This window comes from Melanerpes formicivorus, unplaced genomic scaffold, assembly GCF_026170545.1.
Source record: "Melanerpes formicivorus ecotype bairdi unplaced genomic scaffold, bMelFor1.0.p_v2 SCAF_91, whole genome shotgun sequence".
NCBI lineage: Eukaryota > Metazoa > Chordata > Aves > Piciformes > Picidae > Melanerpes > Melanerpes formicivorus.
The window spans coordinates 269,885-295,979 of record NW_027142443.1 but is presented as its reverse complement, the minus strand read 5'-3'; the positions used below and the strand labels follow the sequence as shown (position 1 = coordinate 295,979).

At 51.1% G+C, this 26,095-nt stretch overlaps 1 protein-coding gene across 1 annotated transcript in view; it reads left to right on the top strand.

Annotated features, from left to right (window-relative positions):
- Positions 1 to 1,950: 1,950 nt before the first annotated feature.
- The window catches only part of LOC137455116 (protocadherin gamma-B5-like), a 179,594-nt gene continuing 155,449 nt past the window's right edge, over positions 1,951 to 26,095 (top strand). Inside the window, exons 1-2 of the mRNA XM_068165673.1 lie at positions 1,951 to 4,417; positions 10,214 to 12,796. Of these exons, the coding sequence (XP_068021774.1) occupies positions 1,973 to 4,417; positions 10,214 to 12,796 (5,028 nt within the window). The 5' untranslated portion in view covers positions 1,951 to 1,972. The remainder of the gene's footprint in view (positions 4,418 to 10,213; positions 12,797 to 26,095) is intronic.

Sequence of the window (26,095 nt, the reverse complement as noted above, 5' to 3'; positions counted from 1 at the left end):
CCTAAGGTCTCTCCTGAGTCTCCTCTTCTCCAGACTAAACAACCACAGCTCTCTCAGCCTCTTCTCGTAATTCTTATAGAATGGTAGAAGCTTTATCTGCACCGTGAAGTGGGGGGAATGGTGTTGATGTTTACTGCTGGAAAGTTTTCCTTCCTGAAATGTACGTGGTTTGTCTATGAAAGGAGACGTTATAGTTGTTCTCCCCTGATGAAGCAGCAGAGTGTCGTCCATCTTTTGGAACAATGACTCTGCAAAAATGGAGGTGTGGGTTTGGGGTTTTTTGTTTGTTTTGGTTTGGTTTTGCGTTTGTTTTGGTGCTTTTTGTTTGTTTGGCTCTTTCCCTTTCTCAAACTGGCTGATAGTTCCTTTGCTTTTAACCGTCATTGGTTTGTCTGTCATACATAGCTGAGCAGGTTGAATGGGATCTCAGAACAAAAAAACGTACTTAAATACCAACTTTTATATTTCATTCTCCTTTTAATCAAAGAGAGGTGTTTGGTCTTGCTGGATCACGTTGATAGTGGAACACGAAAGCCATGAATTCGGGCTCCTAGCCACTTGGTGTGAATGTCGTGTCTGTCTCTTTACGAGAAGTGGTCCATTCTGAGAACGCATGGACAACGACTCGGGAATACACAAAATGACAGTAATTAGGCAGTTGAGTGTGCACTTTAAGAGCGCTGGAGCGCAGCTGCACTCGACTTCTGGTCTCCTACATTATTTTGTTGCAAAGGTGTCCTACCAACTTAAAGAATCGAGAGTTACATGAATGCTAACAATCATTTACACCGTTAGTTGTGATAAAAGCAAGTCCCTTCCCAGTCATTCAAGCTACGGAGTTAATTGTTTAAATGTAAACGTGTGTAAACTATAAACCGCCTTAAGAGTATGTGGGGTGTTAAACCCGGCAAAACCTCTTTAAAGCACGAGAACTTTTTCGGTACTTAGCGAGTATGTAGGTGTTCTCAGGGACTTCAGGGAAGCATTGCATTGATATGATTCGGTTCAAACATAAAGGTGAGAATGGATGTATATGGGGAAAATAGGCAGTGGTGGTAAAAGTAATTTGAAACCTGTACTGCATGAGCGTTCTTCTTGCTCTTTTTGTCCATTTCGGAGCCTCCGTCCTGTTTTCCCTCGGCTTTGCCCCTGGGGTGGTGTAGATGGGGAGCGCTGATCCGCACCTCCGTGATTGATGTAAGGAATTGTGTATGCTCCTCCCAGTTGGAGCAGACAGGTAGCAGCAGCACTTCTTGGTTCTTCCATTGTCATAGGTTCAGTTGACTATTTTGGCTACAACTCTCATTTGCGTGGTTTACAGCGAGTGCTGTAGGTAATTATTCTTTATGACTGACTTGGGAAAACATGGTGAAAATATTTGTGTTCTCCATGAAAGGAGAAGTTAGTATCTTTTCTCTTACGAAACCGATGTACTTGAAATATGGATCGAGACCTATTCCTTCCCTGTTTTCCCCATCAAAGGATGAGCTACACGTTTTTCCTTCTAGGTGAATATTCTGCTTTTCTGCCGAGTGCTGCCCCATCATTGGCTGTTTGAGAAGTATCAGAATTTATGGGACGAATAAATATTATCCAGACTCTATTTCTTTTTCCGTTGTAGTAGTTCCTTTCTTAAAAGTTGTTCCTGATTTGTCTTTAATACACGTGAGGGTGCTGAAGGGAATTGCATTGAAAGCCACTTGCGCGCCGTGTGGCTGCAGTGCCGGCAAAAGGCTGCGGGCGCCGCTGTTGACCGAGGAGGAACCAGAGGAAGCCGGAGCGCTGCAAGCAGCCCCGCCCGCTGCGACCCGGCTCGCTGGCTGTCTCGGAGTCAGAGCGGTCTGCGAGCGTCCCCGCGGTGCGGAGCCGAGCTGCAGCGAGCCGGTGGGACCGGCGGAAGCGAGCGACAGTGAGGAACCGGATCCAGAGGCAGAGGCGGATAGGGATCTGTGGTGGTGGTGCTGCGGCGGCGATGTGTGCGGCGAGGAGGCGCTGGGGCCGGCGGTCGCGGGGCATGTTGTGCTGCGTCCTGCTGTCGGCATTGGAAGCGGTGTGCGGGCAGCTGCGTTACTCGGTGCCGGAGGAGATGCCCAAGGGCTCTTTCGTGGGCGACGTGGCCAAGGACCTGGGGCTGCAGATGACGATGTTCAGTGACAGCGGCGCCCGCATCTTGGAGAAAGGTAGAACGCAGTATTTCTCTCTTCACGGGAAGACGGGACATTTGGTGACGGCGCAGAGGATAGACAGGGAGCAGCTGTGCGAGAGTAAGCCGCAATGTGTGCTTCGGTGTGAGCTGATAGTGGAAGGAGAAATGAAAGTGTACGGAGTCGAAGTGGATATCAGGGACATTAACGACAATGCGCCCAGCTTCAAGGATGTTGAGCTGGAGGAGAGAATAAGTGAGATGACAGCCACGGGGTCGCGGTTTTCCTTGGACGAGGCTCACGATCCGGACTCGGGATCAAATTCTGTCCTGAGCTACGAGCTGAGCGGTGATGAACATTTCTCACTGGCTGTTCAGCCAGGACCGGGCGGCGATTTGCGTCCCGAACTGGTGCTGGCCAAGGCGCTGGACCGCGAAGAGGCTGCTTTTTACGAATTAGTGCTGAAGGCGAAAGACGGTGGAGAGCCTTCTCGGACGGGCACGGCACAGATCCGCGTGATTGTGCTGGACGCAAACGACAATGCTCCCGTGTTCAGCGCAGAAGAGTACACGGTGCATGTGCCTGAGGACGCCCCCTTGGGCTCCGCCCTTGTCACCGTCACAGCAACTGATGCCGACGAAGGCCTCTATGGGAACGTGAAATACTCCTTGAAGAAAATCACAGAGAAAGCGTCAAAGATTTTCGAGCTGGACTCTGAAACGGGAGAAATCACACTGGCGTGGAGCCTGGACTACGAGGAAGGCGATACCTATGAACTGGAGGTGCAGGCACGGGACGGTGGCGGCCTTTCCAACAAAGCAAAAATAACAATCACTGTGACAGACGTCAATGACAACACCCCTGAACTGATTGTCTCCTCGTCCCTGACTGAGATATCTGAAGACGCCCTTTCGGGGACAGTGGTGGCCCTGCTCCATGTGCAGGACCGTGACTCGGGGACCAACGGCCAGGTGCGGTGCTCCCTGGATCCTGGCGTCCCATTCCGACTGGAGAAGTCATTTGAGGATTATTACCGTGTGGTGACGACGAGGGAGCTGGACCGGGAGGAGGTGTCGGAGTACAACGTCACGGTGAAGGCGGCCGACGGCGGGTCGCCGTCGCTGTGGAGTAGCACCGTGCTGAATCTCAGGGTGCTGGACGTGAACGACAACGCGCCGGTGTTCAGCGAGGCGAGCTACAGCGCCCGGCTGCCCGAGAACAACGCGGCGGGCGCGCTGGTGCTGACGGTGCGGGCGCGGGACGCGGACTGGGGTCAGAACGCGCGCGTGCGGTACCGTGTGGGCGAGGGTTGGGTGCGTGGCGTGGCGCTGTCGTCGTACGTGTCGGTGCAGGCGGAGACGGGCGCGCTGTACGCGCTGCGCTCCTTCGACTACGAGGAGGTGCGCGAGGTGGGGCTGTGGGTGCTGGCGGAGGACGGCGGCTCGCCGGCACTGAGCAGCAACGTGTCGGTGCGGATCGTGATCGTGGACGAGAACGACAACGCCCCGCAGGTGCTGTACCCACCGGCTGCGGGCGTGTCCGGGTCCGGTGCCCGTGGGTGGTCGGGGGTGGAGCTGGCGCCGCGGTCGTCGGAGCCCGGGTCGCTGGTGGCCAAGGTGGTGGCGGTGGACGCGGACGCGGGTCAGAACGCGTGGCTGTCGTACGAGCTGGCCAAGGCGACGGAGCCGGGGCTGTTCCGCGTCGGGCTGCACAGCGGCGAGGTGCGCACTGCGCGCTTCCCGCTGGCCCGCGACGCTGCCCGTCAGAGCCTGGTGGTGCTGGTGAAGGACCACGGTCGGCCGGCGCTGTCGGCCACGGCCACGCTGACCGTGGTGCTGGCCGAGAGCGTGGCCGAGCTGCTGGCCGAGCTGGGCAGCGAGGCAGCGGCGGCTGTGCCGGGCGAGGCGGCGGGCAGCCTGACGCGCTGGCTGGTGCTGGCCGTGGCTGCCGTCTCCTGCCTCTTCCTCGCCTTCTTACTGCTGCTTTTGGCACTGCGCCTGCGGCGCTGGCGGCGCTCGCAGCTGCCTCCTCCGGCAGGCGGTGTTTTCCGCGGCGTCCCTGCCACGCACTTTGTGGGCATCGACGGCGTGCGCGCCTTCCTGAGCTCCTACTCACATGAAATGTCGCTCACCACCAACTCACGCAAGAGCCAGCTCCGCTTGTCTCCCGGCAGCTGCGACACCCTCCCTGCCCGCCCTCTGCCCGACGAGCCTGCACCATTGCTGGGGGAGAACGCTGATGGCACCCGCCCACACGACCCTGACACCGCCCCGGTGAGTACCTCTCCACGAATGTGCTCCCAGATGCCTCCCCTTCCTGCTCCTCTGTGTTCTTCCCACCCTATTCTGGCTGCCCTGAAGCAGGGCTCCTGACAGGGAAGGGAAAGTTTCCTGCAATATTGCGCTGGCTATGTCCGGCTCTTGCTACCACAGGTGATTGTGGGATGGTGACATAGGGTGGCAGTTGTTGTGGGAGGCAGAAGCAGTGGCAGATTGCTGTTGGCTGGAGTTTGGTTAGAGTTGGGCTTTGTGTTTTCATCCTGCAACGGCTCTTTTCCATTGTGTTCCTTGACTCGTGTCGATTTGAGCTATCCTGAATGGATGTGCTTCGTGATAAGGAAGCCAGTGGATGTTAGCATCAAGAGCAGGGTCAGTCATCTTCTGGACAGAGGAGCATTAGGGCTTATGTCTCTGTTCTTCTCAGTCTCTCTCTCTCTCTCTCTCCCTGATGACACAATAGGCAGTGATGTACCTTGATACTTGCTCATGCTTTGTTTGTTTTGCATTGGATGGAGGAATGGGATGGTCGACCAATGGTACCACGACAATGCCCTTGTATGTGTTGTGTGTTTGTTCCTCTTTGAGGAAATGTGCATGGCTGTGTCTGACGGCCTGCTGGAGGAAACTGGAGGTGTATTTTGTTGTTTCATCAGCTTTTGTGCTTAACTTATTTATACAGGCTTTGATTTGATTTGTCTGGTTACACGAGCCATATAAGAACAGAAAGGGAGAAATTTAAGTTGCACAGTGAGATAAAAGGAGAGGGAATTTAATTCTGCGCAGATGGTTACTGACCCAGACTTGTCTGGAGGACAGCTCCATGTTTACTTTTGGATCCCAGGTCTTCCCAGCAGACTTGTGAGCAGACAAATGTATCTGCCTCCTTAGCAGAGAGAGATAAAAATACCTACAAGAAGTCCATAGTGTAATGGTGCTGCACCTTGACGAGAAATGGTCTGGGCAAAAGGCTCTTTGATGTCATGTGCTTGAAATTTCTAAGGATCAAAGAACCCCCCTGCAAGTTGTGAGGACTTGGAGATGTGAGTTCAGGCAGCTGGGCCTGAGGAGCTGTTGAAAAGCCCAAGAGAATGTGTTGCTCCTTTCCCATGGGAGTTTTGGGAAGACTAAAATGTGTATTTACTACCTACTAAATACCTGAATTGTGTATCTCCCCTGAGTGTCATTTTCCTTTCTCTTTGTGTTAAGTCCTTATTGTGCTCATCGTTATCTGAAGGTGAGTCTTTACCTCTGATGGCGTGTGGATGACCACATCTGGTGAGTTTGTCTGACTGTCCTGAACATGCCTTTCATGTTTACAGCTCTAAAAAGAATGACTTTTATAGATCAAAGTGTAACTGGAAGAAGTGCTCTTGCTTGTCACACAAACATGGTGAGAAGGTAAACATTATTCTTGACATAGGTGTGGTTGGACGTAAAGCATTATCTATGGTCAGAAGAAGTTCCCTGAGGTGTTTGTCTGGAAATGAATAAAATGAATGACAGTAATGTGAGATGTGAAGGGTAGGAGAAGAGTATTGAATGTGCTGTGTGTGAGGAGGAACTAGTGGAGACATGGCACGTGGTTTGTTAATTCCCAGGGTTCATTGCTGTGGACTGAGTGAAATTAATCTGGAGGTGTCATAGTTTTGGACAGTGTCCAGCTTGGAATGTGACTGGCCAAGCTGTGGATTCATAAGTATGGATTCCTGTTTTCAGTTCCTGAACATAAACCTGCTCTTCATGTTAAGCTAGGAGTGTCATGTATCTTCCAACTTGGGCACCATGCTGTAGTTGCATTATGGTATCTTTGAGTTGATGTTTGGATGACTGTTTATTGCCACTGCATGTAGCTTATGCATAGAAGCTACATTATCAGAAGACTTGCAAAGAGGCCCCTGAGAAGCTGTTTACACTTAGGACTTTATAGATGTGGGAGATGAGCAGGCCACAGAGTGGAAAAAAAATTAGTTTTTGATAGCTGATGACTATTTCTTAGAAGGAATCCTCCAACTATACAGCCCAGAATGAGACCACACTTTCTCTTGCTTGTCTGATTCATGGTTTGTTTTCCTTTCCCTGGTTTCTGCATAAATTGGTTTACTTGTGAAGCATTGTGTGTTAGTTCCTCTTGCTTCAGTGGGTGTGTAAGGCAGGAGATGTGAGGATCTCTTTGTCTTCTGTTACTCTTGGGGGCAATAGATGTAACTATCACCTCAGCAGAAGTGGCATCTCTGTGGAACAGCGCCTCTGACAAAAGAGGGGAGGAGATTCTGTGTTCGCCATTGTTCTGATGACCCAGTCTCTGTTGATGACTGCTCCACTCTTAGCCAATTATCAGAAGTGTTTCTTCTTAAAATAGTGATGAAGGGAACAATGTGATTGCCTTATTGATGTGCTATCCTTTCAGGATACATTTTTATCAACTATCAGAAGATCAGAAGAAAACTTAGAAGTTGTGCAGTGCTGGAGGCTAGATATGGCAGAGATGTCTCGGCAGGCAGTGGGACATAGAAGAACAGATGATAAACTATCCTTTTGTTGTAATGACCAAGGAGTACCATGTGGTTTCAGTCCATTCTGCTCAGTAATTTTGGCTTAAGTACCCTTATTCCACCAGATCTGTTCATTTGTCTATGTTGCTTGTTCTCATCTTATTTCTTGTCATGAACTAAAACTCAACCTCAGGGTGCCTGCTTACATGGGAAATGTCAAATCTTTGCCAACTGTCTGAGTGCAGGGGCAGTTCCTGTACACACCTTTGTGTTCACAGCTGTAAGGAGGATTTCACAGCCATACCTTTGCTCATAGAGAAAAACTTGTCTGCAGCCTAAGAAAGGAAGCATGGGAGTCTGTATACAAATGATGAAGAGCAACAGCCTTGCATTCTAGAAAGGTTTGAGGAGAAACTTCAAGGTGCTGTGTGAGGAGGTACTAGTGTAGACATGGCATGTATTTTGTGGGTTCCTAGGATTTATAGGTGACCCACAGAAAATGAGTCTGAGTTTTCAATATCGCTTTGCTCAGACTCCCGCTGCCCAAGTTGTGGATACATCATATTAGTTTCCAGCTACATGATGATTCCTGTGAATGGTATGAATTGGGCACAGATGCAAACTTTGTGTTAATGTGATGGTATAAGGTGACTTCTAAGTTGCTGTTGCACTGAAGAAAGATGATATTGCCTTTCAGCAGATACTTGGATGATCTGAACTTTATCTGAACACCATGTTGCTCATGGCATTTCAAATCTTTACAAGGTTCTTCACATTATATGGGATGAGTAGAAAAATTCTCTTTGTGTGCAGCTCTGTAGTCTCCCATGGGTTCCAAGAAGTTGTCTGCACAATGTTTCTTTCAAGGGCATCTATCTGCAGAGGCAGCTTTGCAGCCATGTAACGTCTGGGCAGAGTGATGAGCTCTGCCTGTGCAGAGACAAGGCAGGTGAAAGAGTTCACTCTGCTATCATGTGAAAAGGCTGAAAGGAAGTTCTAGATGTTCATTTTGTCCTAGTTGTTAGATGAGGTCCACAGCTCTAGTTCCATGTGTTTTCCTTGCTGGATAATGCAAAGAAATTTCTTGGAAGACCTGTCTAAGGTCTTTGGTGTCAGTTTATGAGTGAACCTCCTATGGACTTTTTACCAACCAGATATCATTCCTCTGTACTTACTAAAGCTGACAGGATTGGAAATGTTGACTCACACCTCCTTCACTTTTGAAAATTTCCCAGTCTTGCCTTGTGGGTTTTTTTTTCTGTCCAGGTCTGAAGCTGGCCCTTATTGTGGCTGGTGACTCTTAAACCATTGAATGACCTCTTATAATTGCTGTCCTTGGAGAGGAGTTTCTATCCAAGCTGTACCACTGCCAAGAGAAAGACTTTGATATTCTTTTGTTTCCCTAAGATCAGAGAATGTTAGGGGTTGGAAGTGATCTCTGGAGCCCATCAAGTCCAACCCTGCCCTCAAAGCAGGATCACCTATGATAGCCCACACAGGAACAGATCTATGTGGGTTTTGAAATTTTCCAGAGAAGGAGTTTTCAAAGCCTCTCTGGGAAGCCTGTTCCAGTGCTCCATCAGGCTCTCACACCTGTGGCTGATGCATGGCCAATATATTGGTTATTTTCTATTGCCTTGTACAAGGAAAATAGGTGGGAAAATATAGTTTTGGCTGAGCAATGCTTTGATTTTATGCCTAGTGCCAGGGCTTGTGTCATTCTTGATCTGAGCCTCAATTCCTTGTTATAAAAGACATTGACAGTTCTTCAGCAATAAAGTGTAAAATAAAAGAAAGAGGACCGTGATGAGGTGTTTACATTTATAGCTTCCTATTTGCATGCAGATGATCAGGCCACAGAGTAGCAAAAGTTGCCATAGCTGATGATTATTTCCTAAAATGACCCTCCTAATAGGTATTGCAGGGGAAGGCTTTAGAGTTAGATCTGAGGAGATGTGAGGAAATGTGTTCTGGCTTGGGTATGAAGAGGAGATGAAAGCAGAACGTTAGCAGAAGTAAAATTTCTGTGGACGAGTGTGTGTGATAAGAGGGAGGACATTCCCCCTGTGCTGATCGTTTGATGTGACTCAGTCTCTGTTGGATGACTTCTCTGTTAGTTCTGAAATTTATCATTCATGTGCTTTACAATTGTATTTCTTCACAGAATCTTGTTCAGAGGGCACGTGCCCCCCTTTTTGGTGTGATTGTAGGGCATTATTCTCTTGTGATATGTTTTGCCAGTTGTGAGAATCAGAAGCAAACCTAGAAGGTGAGTAGGGTTGGAGAGACGACACGGGGGGATTTCTGTTGGTGGTGGGGCCACAGAGGAACAGCTAGTAATTTTCCTGCTTGTCATTGCTCTTCCTTAGTCACTGAGTTGTCATACATTGTAATTTCTGTTACTTCTGCTCAATAAGCTTGGCCTAAGAAAATTCACTTATTCCTCTTTCTTTTTCTTGCCATCTGAGTAACCTCATGAAGGGAATGAGGTGTTTGCCCATGGCAGGTGGGAGAAAGATGTTATCTTCAAGGGTTTTTTTTCCAGCCCTGATAATTCTTTGGTTTTGTGAAAGATTCGATGTGGTTTTCACTTTTCCTTTATCAGATCTTCAAGTACGGAGACGCAAAAAAATTAAATAATTTGTGAGTCATAAACACGATAGAAAAAGTTATTCTGCTATTTTACACCCTTGCCTCTCGGGTGTCACATTCTCAGTGTCCTTCCTTTTCTCCCTGAAAGAAAAATGAACAGTGGGTCAAACACCTGAGATGTACATGAGACAGAAAAAGTTTGTAAGCATAACACAAAAAGACTGAATTTACTTTTGTTTTGTTCTGTGCCTGATTACTTATTGTTTACTCGAGCACGGGTACTTCTTTCTTGATGCTCGTCCCAGGCAAGAAAATGAGAACTGAAAGTACAAACCTGAGTGCTAAGAAGCTCTCTCATGTTTTTGTTAAGAGCAGCTCACATTTATGTCTATTGCAATTCAGTGAATATTCCCTTCATTGTGATTCATGGAGATTCTGAAACATCTCACAGCGAATCTGACTTTTGAACGCCTTCGGAATCACATTACGTGTTTCCATAATTTAATCAAACAGAGATGGCAAAGCTGAATGCCCAGTGCTCAGAATCCCCGTTCCACTATGAAAACATCCATCGGACGGCTGCATTTGCGTCACGGTACCTCCGGGTGCCGCTGTTGCCCGACGCACAGCGATGCTGGAGCCGAAGACGCTGCAGCGTCCGTCCCCCGCAGGCTGCACTCTCTCTCGGCGCTGACCTGAGAGGCAGCGGCACGGGCAGGAGAAACGAGAGGCGGCGCGGGGAGCAGCGTCATCCGAACCGGAGCAGAGATCGCCCCGGCGGCCCGCGCGCTCGGGGCCGACAGCAGCTGGAAGTGAGGGAAGGCAACGGCAGGAGGGACGACTGCGCCGAGCGCTGCACAAAATGCCGAGCAGACAGAACCCGAAACCTGGGCGGCGGCGATCAACCGGGAGAGTGCTGCTGCTGGCCGTTATGCTGCTCAGTCTCTGCTGCCAGGCGGCGCCGGAACCGATCCGTTACACCATCCCCGAGGAGCTGAGCAGAGGTTCGTTGGTGGGGCCCCTGGCGCGGGATTTGGGGCTAAGCCCGGTAGAGCTGGCGGCACGCAAGCTGCGTCTCAGCGCCGAGAAGCAATATTTCAGCGTGAGCGGGGACACTGGCAACCTATACGTGAGCGAGAGACTGGACCGGGAGAAGATGTGCAGCGAGACACCGACCTGTTCCGTCAGCTTCGAGGCGATCGTGCACAACCCACTCAATGTTTTCCATGTGGAGGTGGCCATCCAAGACATCAACGACAATGCGCCGCACTTCCTCCAAGACCATTTCCAGCTGGAAATCAACGAGTTCACTTCTCCCAGTGCTCGTTTTGCCGTAGGAGCCGCTGAAGATGCGGACGTGGGCAGCAATTCCCTGCAGAGCTACGAGCTGGAGACCAACAAGTACTTTGAGGTGGAGGTGAAGGACAGCGAGGACGGCAGCAAGTTCGCGGAGCTGGTGCTGCGCCGAGCGCTGGACCGGGAGACAGAGCAGAGCCTGCGGCTGGTGCTGACGGCGCTGGACGGCGGCGACCCGCCCCGGAGCGGCACCGCCCAGCTCCTTATCAACATCACCGACGCCAACGACAACGCCCCCGTGTTCGCTCAGGACCGATACCGTGTAACTTTGAGGGAGGACGCGTCTCCAGGCTCGACCGTGCTGAATGTCTCGGCCACCGACGCTGACGCTGGAAGTTACGCCCGCATCACCTACGGCTTCGGGAAAATGTCAGCCAAAGTGCTTCAGAAATTTTTGTTGGACGCGGAGAGTGGGATCATGACGCTGCAGGAAGCACTGGACTTCGAGGACACGAGAAGCTACACGCTGCTGGTGGAGGCGAGGGATGGGGGAGGTCTGGTGGCACACTGCAAAGTGGAGGTGGAGGTGCTGGATGTAAACGATAACGCTCCTGAAGTGATACTGACATCGGTGTCAAGCCCAGTGCCCGAGGACGCTCCTGTCGGTACGGTGGTGGCGCTGGTGAAAGTACGGGACCGCGATTCCGGGGAGAACGGACAGGTGCGGTGCGAGCTGTCAGGAGAGGCGCCGCTGTCTCTCGTGGCGTCCTCGGAAGGTTCATACAAGGTGGTGACGGCGACCGAGCTGGACCGAGAGCAGGCAGCCGAGCACCAAGTGACGCTGGTAGCCAGGGACAGGGGCAGCCCGCCGCTGTCGAGCCAAGCGACGCTGGTGCTGGAAGTGTCGGACGTGAACGACAACGCGCCGGTGTTCGAGGAGGAGGTGTACAGCGCCTACGTGGCCGAGAACAACGCGGCGGGAGCGTCGGTGCTGCGCGTGCTGGCACGGGACGCGGACGCGGGCGCCAATGGGCGCGTCAGCTACTGGCTGGAGGGCGGCAGCGCGGGCTCGGCACCGACGCCGGTGTCGGTGGAGGCGCAGAGCGGCGCGGTGTACGCGCAGCGGTCCTTGGACTACGAGCAGTGCCGCGAGTTGACGGTGACGGTGCGGGCGCAGGACGGCGGGGTGCCGGCGCGCAGCTCGACGGCCACGGTGCGCATCTTCGTGCTGGACCGCAACGACAACGCGCCGCGGGTGCTGTGGCCGGCGGCAGCGTCGGCAGCAGGCGAGGCGCCGCCCTTCGAGGTGGTGCCGCGCACGGCCGAGGTGGGCTACCTGGTGGCCAAGGTGGTGGCGGTGGACGCGGACGCGGGGCGCAACGCCTGGCTGTCGTACGAGCTGCTGCAGGCGCCGGAGCCGGCGCTCTTCCGCCTGGGGCTGCACAGCGGCGAGGTGCGCACGGCGCGGGCCGTGTCGGAGCGCGACGCGACCAAGCAGCGCCTGGTGGCGCTGGTGAAGGACCACGGGCAGCCGGCGCTGTCGGCCACGGCCACGCTGCACGTGGTGCTGGCCGAGAGCTTGCAGGAGGCGCTGCCGGAGCTGAGCGAGCGACCGGCGGGCGCCGACTCGCCGGCCGAGCTGCAGTTCTACCTGGTGCTGGCGCTGGCTCTGCTCTCGGCGCTCTTCCTGCTCAGCCTGGGGCTGGCCCTACTGGCGCGGCTGCGGAGGGCGGGTCCGCCCGCCGTCCTGCGCTGCCTGGGCGCGCAGCGCTTGTCTCTGGCGGGCGCCGCCTTCCCGGCGGACTTCTGCGAGGGCACCTTGCCCTACTCCTACAACCTGTGCGTGGCTCCGGGACGTGCCCTGACCGAGGCTGCTTGGCTGCCGCCGCCGCTGCCCTCAGAGGAACTGCTGGGTGGTGAGTCCTGCGGGAAGCCGAGTCCGAACAGCAGAGCCGGCGCGGGAGATCCGCCCGTCCACCCCGACGCACCTCAGGTCAGTAAGCCGCATCATTCTTCTACTTGTCTTGGACCCTGTCTGAGTCTCCGTTCTCTACTTCCTTGTCTTGACTCCTGAGATGGTGGGGATGGGGCTTGCTGGTCCGTGTCTCTGTGAAGGAAGGAGTGAAGGAAAGAGCGGGGTATCCCCCTTCCCCTCAGACCAGACAGGCAGGGGCAGCAGTTGTTAGTTTCTACATTGTCATGGATTCTCTTGAATGTTTCTGGTACGACTCTCATTTGAGTTGTTTACAGTAAACGCTCTATGTGATGTTCCTAAGTGATGGATTTGGGTAGACATGGAGTACATTTCACGCTGGAGATTTTTCGTTTCTGAAAAACTCTTGTGTCCTCCATGAAAAATGGAATCTACGGCTTATTCTTCCTAGACGAAAGAGTAAAATGTATTGGCTGGTTGAGTCAGAAACTGCGAAAGCAGTAAATTAATGGTGATGCAGTCGAGATAACGAGTTGGACACTTGTCGTTGAACTTTTTTCCTTCATGATCATCTTGTTATGAAAGTGATTTACTTGAACCTCTTTGAAAGCTGCATCCAAACCTGTGTCTTAAATGGGGTCATTCCGTCCTTCATCCACTTTTACAACAGTTGTTCCTGCCTCTTTAACATCTAGAGGCTTCTGCCCATTCTCATAATGGGCAACAAGAAACAATTTGCTTAATAACCAACAAGAAGCTTTGGTTAATGAACCTGATACTTCTGGTTTTCCGGAGAAAGAGAACCAGAACCTGAATATCAGACTTATTATTTCAGTCCCTGGGGTTTTATTGGTATTGTTTTGTTTTCTCATGTGTTTCCTTTGTGGTGTGGATGGGAAGTCCTGATCCGTGTTTCCATGAAGGGATGAAAGGAGAATTCCACTTCTACTCAGAGCAAACAATAGGCCCTTCTTGGTTTATTGGCGGCCACAGGGTCAGATTCAGCTGAGAAGTTTTGTCTAGGAATTTTGTGCAGTCTGAAAGGTTCGTAAAGGTAAAGGCGAATCCTTAATGTGTACAGTGAGATCCAATAATTCTACACAACCTGGTCAGAAAAATGGGAATGACACTTTGTATTTGAAGATTTAGTCCTTTGGGATGGAGTTTTCTGAAACTCTATTCGGTACCTAAACCTCTGTCTTACACCCTCTCCTTCATGCTCATTTTTACTTCCCTCTTATTCTATCATTCTTCCGTCTCTTCTCCTGGAAGGGTTAAGGTGTTGAATGCTATCTTTAGAAAAGTTGCCTTGTGTATTTCAGAGGCTCTTTCCTTATCTTAATTTTCCAGAAGAATTGTTCGGTAATTGAATTGAAAAGCTTTAATTATGGTGATTGCCTTTCCATTAACGACGTTCCCAGAGAAAGAGTCCATGTGCGTTGCTGTCTGCTGCTGTACTACCCAGTGACCTGAAGTGTGTAAGGGTGCAACAGTGGCAGTAGAAAGGGGAGAAATTAAGGCTGATTGGGAGCAGACTCCAATGTGCTTGGAAGAAGGAATGAAAAGAAGAGTGTATGTTGATCCCTGTACTACTGTGAGGTACGGCTCCATTCTGCAGAATCTTGATGATTTTCTTATGCGCAGAAATTCTAAGGAAAAACACATTCAAGTTCGACACATAGGAAAATTTGTAGTAGTTGTATTATTAAAGAACCAGAATACTCTGCAGGTCGTATTACTATAAAGTATTCTCAATGATAAAATGGCTTTCCCTTGCAGCAGAAGGTAAATTGGAGAAAAGCCAAAGCAGAAAATCACCGGTCTTCATTTGAGGGGGGCTCTTAATTACTACTTTGTTCAATCAGTGGGGATGTAGGGAATTAATGCGGCTGTTAAACACCCATTATATATACAAACCAGGGTGAGACAAATGTAATTCGAGATCGGTGTGTAGAAAAAGCTGTAAAATTCGAGCTAGATATTTTGTTTTCGGACTACTGAGATAAGTCTAGCAGGATTCTCAATACCATATTCCGATAAAGACATCTCGTATCGCCGTTAAAAACCCATGAGCAAGGCATTTGCAGGCAGCGCCGTGTGGCTGCAGTTCCAGGAGAAGGCTGCGGGCGCCGCTGTTGACCGAGCAAGGAGCCAGAGGAAGCCGGAGCGCTGCAAGCAGCCCCGCCCGCTGCGGCCCGGCTCGCTGCCTGTCTGTCTTGGAGTTGGAGCGATCTGCGAGCGTCCCCGCGGTGCGGAGCCGAGCTGCAGCGAGCCGGAGGGGCTAGAGGCAGCGGGCGGCAGCGGCGAGCCGAAGCAGGAGCCAGGGCAGGATTGGGATCCGTTGCGGTGGTGCGGTGGTGGAGATGTGCTCGGCGGGGAGGTGCTGGGGCCGGCGGGTGTGGGCCCTGCTGTGCTGCGTCCTGCTGTCGACATTGGAAGCGGCGTGGGGGCAGCTGCGTTACTCGGTGCCCGAGGAGATGCCCAAAGGCTCTTTTGTGGGCGACGTGGCCAAAGATCTGGGTCTGCAGATGACGGGAATCCGGGAGAGTGGCATCCGCATCGTGGACAGAGGTAGGACGCAGTATTTCTCTCTTCACGGGAAGACAGGACATTTGGTGACAGCGGAGAGGATAGACAGGGAGCAGCTGTGCGAGAGTGAGCAGCAATGCGTGCTGCGCTGTGAGCTCATAGTGGAAGGAGAAATGAAGGTGTACGGAGTGGAAGTGGCAATCACTGATATTAACGACAACGCGCCCAGCTTCCCAGAGCGAGAAACGCAGCTGAGAATGAGCGAGACGAGAGCCACAGGATCTCGGTTTCCTTTGGTCGAAGCTCAGGACCCGGACTTGGGGACAAATTCTGTCCTGAGCTATGAGCTAAGCAGTGACCAGCATTTCTCGCTGGCAGTGCAGGAGGGCCCCGGCGGCGATCGGCGACCCGAGCTGGTGCTGGCCAAGGCACTGGACCGAGAGGTGTCGGCGTTTCACGAGCTAGTACTCAGGGCAAGTGACGGAGGAGAGCCGTCGCGAACAGGGACGGCGCAGATCCGCGTGGTCGTACTGGACGCAAATGACAACATGCCCGTGTTTAGCCAAGCAGAGTACACGGTGCGTGTCCCTGAGGACGTGCCTGTGGGCTCTGTGCTCATCACAGTCACGGCCACCGACCCCGACGAGGGGATGAACGGGCACGTGAAATACTCTTTGAAGAAAATCACCAAGAAGGGCTCGTCGATTTTCCATCTGGATTCTGAGACGGGATCTATCAGTCTGGTGCGAAGCCTGGATTTCGAGGAAGGAGAATCATATGAACTGGAAGTGCAGGCACACGATGGTGAGGGCCTTTTTGACACCGCGAGGGTAACGATTACCGTTACAGACGTAAATGACAACGCACCTGAAATTTCAGTCTCGTCGTTGCTGAGCAACATCTCTGAGGATGCCCCATCAGGGACAGTAGTAGCCCTGCTACCTGTACATGACCGGGACTCCGGAGCCAACGGCCAGGTGCGGTGCTCCCTGGATCCTGGAGTCCCATTCCGACTGGAGAAGTCGTTTGAAGACTACTATCGCGTGGTGACAACCAGGGAGCTGGACCGGGAGGAGGTGTCGGAGTACAACCTGACAGTGCGGGCGGCCGACAGCGGGTCGCCGTCGCTGTGGAGCAGCACGGTGCTGACCCTCAGGGTGCTGGACGTGAACGACAACGCGCCGGTGTTCAGCGAGGCGAGCTACAGCGGCCTGCTGCCCGAGAACAACGCGGCGGGCGCGCTGGTGCTGACGGTGCGGGCGCGGGACGCGGACTGGGGTCAAAACGCGCGCGTGCGGTACCGTGTAGGCGAGGGGCGGGTGCGTGGCGTGGCGCTGTCGTCGTACGTGTCGGTGCAGGCGGAGACGGGCGCGCTGTACGCGCTGCGCTCCTTCGACTACGAGGAGGTGCGCGAGGTGGGGCTGTGGGTGCTGGCGGAGGACGGCGGCTCGCCGGCGCTGAGCAGCAATGTGTCGGTGCGGATCGTGATCGTGGACGAGAATGACAACGCCCCGCAGGTGCTGTACCCGCCGGCGGAGGGCGTGTCCGGGTCCGGTGCCCGTGGCTGGTCGGGGGTGGAGCTGGCGCCGCGGTCGTCGGAGCCCGGGGCGCTGGTGGCCAAGGTGGTGGCGGTGGACGCGGACGCGGGTCAGAACGCGTGGCTGTCGTACGAGCTGGCCAAGGCGACGGAGCCGGGGCTGTTCCGCGTCGGGCTGCACAGCGGCGAGGTGCGCACTGCGCGCTTCCCGCTGGCCCGCGACGCTGCCCGTCAGAGCCTGGTGGTGCTGGTGAAGGACCACGGGCGGCCGGCGCTGTCGGCCACGGCCACGCTGACCGTGGTGCTGGCCGAGAGCGTGGCCGAGCTGCTGGCTGAGCTGGGCAGTGAGGCATCGGCGGCGGTGCCGGGCGAGGCGGCGGGCAGCCTGACGCGCTGGCTGGTGCTGGCCGTGGCTGCCGTCTCCTGCCTCTTCCTCGCCTTCTTACTGCTGCTGTTTGCACTGCGCCTGCGGCGGTGGCGTCGCTCTCAGCTGCCTCCTCCTGCGGGCGGTGCCTTGCGCGGCGTCCCGGCCACGCACTTCGTAGGCATTGACGGCGTCCGCGCCTTCCTGAGCTCCTACTCACATGAAGTGTCGCTCACCGCCGATTCGCGCAAGAGCCAGCTCCGCTTGTCTCCCGGTAGCTGCTGCGATACCCTTCCGGCCCGCCCGCTGCCCGATGAGCCCGCACCGCTGCTCGGGGAGGACCCTGCCGGCGCCTACCCACAGGACGTCGAAAATGCTCCGGTGAGTGCCTGATCCACACGCTTACCGTATCCGTCTCTTGCTTTTCCTCTGCGTTCTCTGCCCACCCTGCTCTGGCTGGTGCCAGGGTAGGGATCCTGAGAAGGAAGGGAAAGTTTCCTGCAGCACTTCATTGGCTGCTGCTAGCTGCTGCTGCTGGCAGGTGACTGCGGGATGGTGTCTCACCGTGACAGTGTGGGAGAGAGAAGCAGCTTCAGGCTGCTGTTATCTGGAGTATGGTAAGAGCGGTGTTTGTAGGTTTATTTTATGCTAAGACGATTCTCCTTTTGTGCCCTCCTGTAATTCCGATTTTCCTGCCAGAATGAGATCTTCTGAAGGATTTGTTGCAATATCAGCCAGGGGAAAATTGTGTTAAGAGCAGTGTCAGACATCTTCACAGCCTATGAAAGTGTCTTTGAATGGAGCATTAAAGCCACCGGATATAATTTACCTGCTCATTCTTTCTACTCACCTCAGCCTCCCTCTTTCTTTCTGATGAAGTAAGCAGTGATATGTCTTGATATTTGCTCATGCTTTTATGATTTTGCATCGACTGGAGAAATGGACATGAGCAACTACTGGTCCCTTGATGATCCCTTTTATATGTTTTGAAGATGAAAGATAATAATGAGAATTCTAACTCTTTGACAAAACATGTGCATGACTGCATGTGAAGGGCTGCTGGGGGAAAAGGAGATGTCTTTAATTGATTCACCACCTCTTATGGTTGACTTATTTATGCAGACCTTCATGCACCTTGTCTTGTAATGACAAGAGCCATATGAGGGTGCAAGCAGGGAAATTCAAATTGTAGGATAAGATAAAAGGAGAGAGAGAGTTTGGTCCTGTGTCTTCCTTCTTAGTACAGAGATATAAAGGTATCAGTTTGAAGTCTTTGGTGTAATGGTCATGCATGCTGAAGTAAAATTGTCCAGGAAAAAGGCTATGAAACTCCTGTGGGTCAAAGAACACCATGCAATTTGTGTGAGATTGGAAACATGAGTTCTGGGAGCTCGGCCTGAGGAGCTGTTGCAAAGCCCAAGAGAATGTGTTGCTCATCTTCCATGGGTGCTTTGAGAGGAGCAAAGTGTATTTACCACCTGTGATATACCTGTATTATATACTTTCTATAAGGGCCATAATATAGAAGGTTGAGAAGTCATAAACTGAGTCTGGATATGTGATATTTCTGGATGTTGCCTAACTCAGACTCTGACTCTGTGGGTTCATCAGTTTATTTTCCTCTTCATGAAGTTTCCTGTCCATTTTCACTTATTGAACATAAACCTACATTTCATGTTAAGCCTTAAGTACCACATATCTTCCACAGTTTCCAACAGGCTATAGTTAGATTATGGTATCTTTGAGTTGACACTTTGGTGACTGTTGCCACTGCATATGGCTGATGCACTGAAACTACAAGACATTGTGTTCTGGTTTCTCTGAAGATGCCCATGAGACGGTGTTCACAGTTAAGATTCCATATTTGTGGTAGATGGACAGGCCATAGAGCAGAAATAATGATGAGGGCCAATGACTATTTCTAACATGAAAAACCTCCTACTCAGAGTGAGACTTTAGGGCCACACTTGCAGCTTGAGGTGTGAATGACTTCCAGGTGCTCCCAAGGGTGAATTTTAAAACTGCAATGAAGACCAAGAAGCCTTCCTGGTGAGTTTCTCTGATGCTTTCTCTTCCAATTCTTCCTTATCTTCCTTGTCTGATTTATGGTTTGGTTTGATTTTCTTGGGTTTCTGTGTATGTAGGGTTAGTTGTATTTAGCAGCAGAGCTTTGTTTAGCAATGTGTTGCATCTTAGTGGCCTCCTGCACTTGCTACAGTTGGTGTGGAAGGCAGGAGATGTGAGGGTCTATTTGTGTTCTGTTGTTATGGGGGGCAATAGATGTAATCATGACCTTAGCAAAAGTGGCATCTCTGTGGGACAGTGCATGTGATAAAAGCCAGGAGAAGGTTCCCTGCTAGGTCATTGGTTTGATGACCCAGTGTCTGTTGGATGACTGCTCCTGGCCATTTATCATTCTTGTGCTTTAGAATCCTTCTGCTTCAGAATTGTGGTGAGGAGAACAGTGTATCTCCCTCTCCTCATGGCTCTCGTGCTGATGGCCCACAAGATGGACACCAGGGAGATAAAATGCCTCCCACTGTAAGCAAAGATGAGATGCTTGACCATCTGAGGAACATGAAGACATACAAGTCCATGGGATCTGATGGGATGCATCCCAGAGTCCCGAAGGAATTAGCTGAGGTAGTTACCAAGCCACCCTGCATGATATTTGAAGTTTCCTGTTAGTCAGGTGAAGTCCCTGGGGACTGGAAGAAAGGAAACATTACATCCATTTTTAAAAAGGCTAGAAAGGAGGACCCTGGGAACTACCAACCTGTCAGCCTCACCTCTGTGCCTGGGAAGATCGTGGACAGATCTTCCTAGATGCCATGCTGAGGCACAGGGAGGACAGGGAGTTGATTCAAGGCAGCCAGCAGCCAGCATGGCTTTACTAGGGACAAATCCTTCCCAACCAACATAGTGGCTTTCTATGACAGACTATGTCAGTGGATAAGGGATGACCTATGGATGTGACCTATCTGGATTTCTGCAAGGCCTTTGACACAGTCCCCTTCAACACCCTTCTTGCCATGTTGAAGAGATATGGATTTGATGGGTGGACTGTTCAGTGGATAAGAAATTGGCTGGGTGGTCACATCCAGGGGGTAGTGCTCATTGGCTCAACATCCAGATGGAGAACAGTGAGGTCCCTCAGGGGCCCATACTGGGACCTGTACTGTTTAATATTTTTGTCAGTGCTATAGACAATGGCATTGAGTGCACCATCAACAAGTTTGCACATGACATCAAGCTGAGTGGTACTGCTGATATGCCAGAGGGACAAAATGTGATCCAAAGGGACCTGGACAAGCTGGAGAGATTGGCCCAGGTTAACTTCATGAGGCTTAATAAAAGCAAGTGCTGCACCCTGAGGTGTGTGTGTGCGTGCTTCTGAACCTGTTAGAGTTCTTCAAGTTATAAGGGAAGAACAGAAATATCTCTTTTCATGCACCTGTGTTGTGATCCCTGGGCTCCAAAATAATTTCTTTTGGTGGTGTCTGCCTCCAGAAGCAGCTTTGCTGTTGTGTGATTTTTGGGCAGAGTCAATTGTTCTCCCTGTACAAAGACAGGGCAGATGGAAGAGTTCTCTGTGGTATAGTGTAAAACAACTGAAAGGAAGCTGTAAAATTTCATGTTGTCCTAGTTGTTGGATGAAGCTCACAGCTGTTGTTCCTTGTGTTCCTTGCTTGATTACCCAAAGAAATAACTTTGAGGAATTGTGTCTATGGTCTGTGGTGTGAGATCAATTCTTTCATTACTCAAGCTTTCCCATTCTTACCTTGCTTTTCTTCTGTCCAGGTCTAAGGGTGGGCCTAAGATGTCACTGAGAGTCATGCTCTTACACTGAGACATGCCCAGTGTATTGGTTAATTTCTGTGACTTTCAGCCAGGAAAATGGGCGGGTCCATGTGGTGTTTGCTCAGCAATGGTTTCATTCCATGCCTGTGACATTCTTGCTGTGAGCTTTGATTCTGTGTCATGAAAGACATGGACAGTCTTTCCACCGTGAAGTGTTTATGTAGAACTTCATATGTAGAACAATGATGTATGGGTAAAAAGTTTTATAATTCCTGTGGGAAATCTCCTTTTCCCACATTATCTCTCTGTAGTGTTATGATGTGGAGCTTCTTCATAGTCAGACTTTCTTTGGGGACTCACTGGAAGGTCATGGTTCATTTTCTCCATTTCTGGAGAGTGCTTTTGCATTTGAAACTCTGATTGTCCTGGGTTAAGAGAGCCTGCTCTCATCACCCCCTGTCCCCTGACATAGAAGTGAGGGAAAGTAACATCAAAAACCTCCTCCAGGTTGAGATAAAGAGTTTCACTGGAAATGAGATAATACAACGCACAATTACCTTAGCCTATGTGCAGCGAAGCACAGTAAAATGCAGAAGCATCAATAAAATCCATCGACCTCTCCCCCCAACCCCTGACCCACAGCCAGCCCAGCAGAAAAGATAAGCACCCCCAAACAGTACTAGAACAAGAGGACACAGTCTCAGCCTCCACCAGGGGAGGTTTAGGTTGGATGTTAGGAAGAAGTTCTATACAGAGAGAGTGATTGCCCATTGGAATGGGCTGCTTGGGGAAGTGGTGGAGTCACCATCATTGGAGGTTTTCAGGAGGAGACTTGATGGGGTGCTTGGTGCCATGGGTTAGTTGCTTAGGTGGGTTGGATTGGTTGATGGGTTGGACACAATGATCGTGAAGGTCTCTTCCAACCTGGTCTATTCTATTCTATTCTATTCTATTCTATTCTATTCTATTCTATTCTATTCTATTCTATTCTACCTGGAAACCAAAATCAGCAACCAGAATAGGAAGCTTCTCATATTAGAATTGGAAGTCCCATGGTACTTTGCTCCAGTCAGCAGTTTCATTTTGATGCTGGCATGAAGGCAGCACAGTATTGAATATCAGCATCAGATTCAAGTCAACCTATGAGAGTGTTATTTTGAGGCAAATCCTTACTTCCCTTGGCAATGCTACAGCTGCTTGAATATAGTCCAAGATCCCTTAGCTTGAGAAAGAGGTCCGTGAAAAGATGCTTACATTCTTGGTTTCATACTTATATGCAGATGATCAGGAAACAGAGCAGAAAAAGTTGCTGAGAGCTGATGATTACTTCCTAAAATATTTCTCCCTACTATGTAGTCCAGGGGAAGACTTTAGGGTTGCATCTTGTGTTTGAAACCTCAGTGATTGGCAGGTGACCTCAGGGATTAATTTAAAGAGCTGTGGTGAAGACCAAGAAGAGTTCCCTGTGAGTGTCCCTGCTAGCAGTTGATCTTTTAATGCTTCCTTGTCTTCATGGTCCAAATTGTTTCTTTTCTTGTCCTCTGTGTAGGTAGGAATAGTTTTAATTAGTGGCATTATCTTCATTTAGCCATGGTTTGTGTGGTGTTGCACACAGTCATACAGTTTCTGTGAAGGTTATACTTTTGTTCTGTTTTTCCTATGGAGAGGAGATGAAAGCATGAGTTTAGTAGAAGAGACATCTTTGTGGAAGAGTGTATGATGAAGGAGGGGACCATAAGGATGTCTGCTGGAAATACAATACAGCATGGAGACTTCAGTCCCACAGCTTCCTGGAGTGTGTGGAAGGTAAGTTCCTGACAGAACTAGTAAGGGAGACAACCAGGGAAGGTGCCCTTCTGGACCTGCTTTTTGTGAAGAGGGAACAACTCGTGGAGGAATTAAAGGAATTTAGGACACAGCAATCATGAGATGATTGAGTTTTCAATCCTTGGGGAAAGAAGGAGAGGGGTTAGTAAAACTGACAGTTTGGACTTCTAGAGGGTAAACTTTGGCCTATTCAATAGACTGATTGACAGACTCCCTTGGGAGGCCACTCTGAAGGACACAGGAGTCCAGGAAGGATGGACATACTTTGAGAGGGAAGTCTTAAAGGCACAGGTGCAGGCTGTCCCCATGTGCTGAAAAATGTGTCAGCAGGGAAGGCATCTGGCTTGGCTGAGTAGGAACCTTTGACTGTAGGAGCTGGAGCTGTTTAGCTTGAAAAAGCTGAGAAGATGTTGTGTAGACATTGGTTCTGGTCTCTTCTCACAGGTAATAAGTGATAGAACAAGAGGGAACACCCTCAAACTGCAAAAGAATAGGTTCAGACTGGACACTAGGAAACATTTTTTCACAGGAGGAGTGGTCAAGCATTGGAATGTGCCCAGGGAGATGGTTGAGTCACCAACCCTGGATGTGTTTAAAGGTTGTTTGCACATGGTGCTTGGGCACATGGTTTAGGGGAAAACTTTGTAGAGCAGGGTTATGGGTTGGACTTGATGATCCTGAGGTCCGTTTCCACCCTGAATGTTTCTGTGATTCTGTGACAAGCTGATTCTTTGATCTTACTCTGTTGTTGTTGAATGACCACTTCTCTTCTGCTATTTATCATTCGTGTACTTTACAATCACATTTCCTCACTGAATGGTGTTGAGCAGATACATGTACCTCCCTTCTTGGTGTGACCATATGCTCCTGGGATATGTTTTTGCCCGTTGTGAGGATTAGAAGCAATGCAGGAAGTTTTGTAGAGTTGGAGAGAAAGCTTGAGGGATATCTGTTGGAGGCAGGACCATAGAGGAACAGATGATCTTTTCCATGTTTGTCACTGCACTTCCTCAGTTACTTAGTTGTGGTACAATATAATTTCCATTCCTTCTACTCCAAGTGTGGCATAAGAAATTATCTTCTGTGTTCTGTGTTTCTTCTTCTTGCCTTCTGAATAGCCTGTTTTAGGGAAGGATGTGTCTGCTCATGGCAGAGGGGAGGAGGAAATTATCTATCAGATCTCTTCCAATCTTAAATACTATTTGTTCTATGAAAGACTCAGTGTGGTTTTGCACTTTTCCAACATCAGCCCTGCAAACAGGAGATGCAAATGCAGATACCATGATAGTTGTTATTCTGTATTCTTAGCGTAAAGAAATACGTGTTGCCTTTGGGCTGTTACATTGTCAGTATATTATTCTTCTCCCTGGAAGAAAAATTAAGAATGGGTCAGACAAAAGGAAAAGGAAGAAATGCTGGAAAGTCAGAAAACTTTTGGAATTCCAGAATGAAAAGACTGCAATTAATTACATTTTCTTCTTCTTCTTCCAATTACTTATTGCTTACACCACACATTTGTTTCTTTATATTCGTCCCAAGCAAGAAAAGCAGAATTGGAAATACCTGACAGAGTGCTAAAAAGCTCGGTTTTGGTTTTCTTAAGATCAGCTGAGATTCTTCCTTTAGTATTTCCTTCAGCTGCTCCCTGTGACTTCAAGGAGGTGACCTAAAGACCAGTCTAAAACATTTTTTGAGTCATGTTAAGTAAGGATTTCTGCATTTCCATAGATAAAAAAGCGAGACAGCAAAGCTGGATGACCATGGCTCTTGTCTATCATGATTTTACCAAGAGCAGCTGAGTTCCTGTATTTACTGCTCTGTCACGAATATTTACTGCTAAAGGTTTGCTGAATGTGACCTAAAATTTTGCTCTTGAATGCGAATATGTTTGAACTCCTTTGGCGTAGCACTAAATCAATGAAGACTCTTATAAAAGATGAGACCGCAAATCTGGATGCTCGCAACTCATATTCCCCGTCCCCGCCAGCAGGCGGCTGCGATGGCGACGTGGCGCCTCAGGGTGCCGCTGTTGACCAAGGCGGAGTAGCAGCCGAAGCCGCCGCAGCGTCCCTCCCCCGAAGGCTGCTGGTTCTCTCAGCGCCAGCCGGAGCGGCAGCGGCGCGAGTAACCGAGGCAAGAGGCGGCGGGGGGAACAGCGGCGTCCGAGTCGGCACCGAGATCGCTGCCCTCCGGCGGCTCATGAGCTATCCACAATGTCGGGAAGACAGAGCCGGAGTCTAAGCCAGAGCCTGGAGCGGCGGCGAGCAGCTGGGCGAGTGCTGCTGCTGCCGGCTGTGCTGTTATGCCTGTGCTGCCGTGTAGCACCGGAGCCGATCCGCTATACCATTCCCGAGGAGCTGGGCAGAGGTTCGCTGGTGGGGCCGCTGGCACGGGACCTGGGGTTGAGCCCGGCAGAACTGCCGGCACGCAAGCTGCGGCTGACGTCTGCCGCTAAAAGGCAGCTGCAATACTTCACCGTGAGCGAGGAGAGCGGGGAGCTGTATGTGAGCGAGAGGCTGGACCGGGAGGAGATGTGCGGAAAGGCACCGACCTGTTCTGTCAGCTTCGAGGCGCTGGTGCACAACCCGCTCAATGTTTTCCATGTGGAGGTGGCCATCCAGGACGTCAATGATAATGCGCCGCGCTTCCTCCAAGACCATTTCCAGCTGGAAATCAATGAGTTCACTTCTCCCGGTGCCCGCTTTTACTTGGGCATGGCAGAAGACGCAGACGTGGGCAGCAATTCCCTGCAGAGCTACGAGCTGGAGACCAACAAACACTTTGAGGTGGAGGTGAAGGAGAAACAGGACGGCAGTAAGTTCGCGGAGCTGGTGCTGCGCCGAGCGCTGGACCGGGAGAGAGAGCAGAGCCTGCGGCTGGTGCTGACGGCGCTGGACGGCGGCGACCCACCCCGGAGCGGCACCGCCCAGCTCTTTATCAACGTCACCGACGCCAACGACAATCCCCCCGTGTTCGCGCAGGACCGGTACCGAGTGAGCCTGCGCGAGGACTTGCCTCCGGGCTCGATGGTGTTGAACATCTCGGCCACCGACGCTGACGCAGGAAGTAACGCCCACATCACCTACGGCTTCGGGAAAATGCCAGCCAAGGTGCTTGAGAAGTTTGTAGTGGAGGCAGAGAGCGGGATCATCGCGCTGCAGGAAGCACTGGACTTCGAGGAGACGAGCACGTTTAGCTTGGCTATTGAAGCAAAGGACGGGGGCGGACTGGTGGCACACTGTGAAGTAGAGGTGGAGGTTCTGGATGTGAACGACAATGCGCCCGAAATCACCGTGCTGTC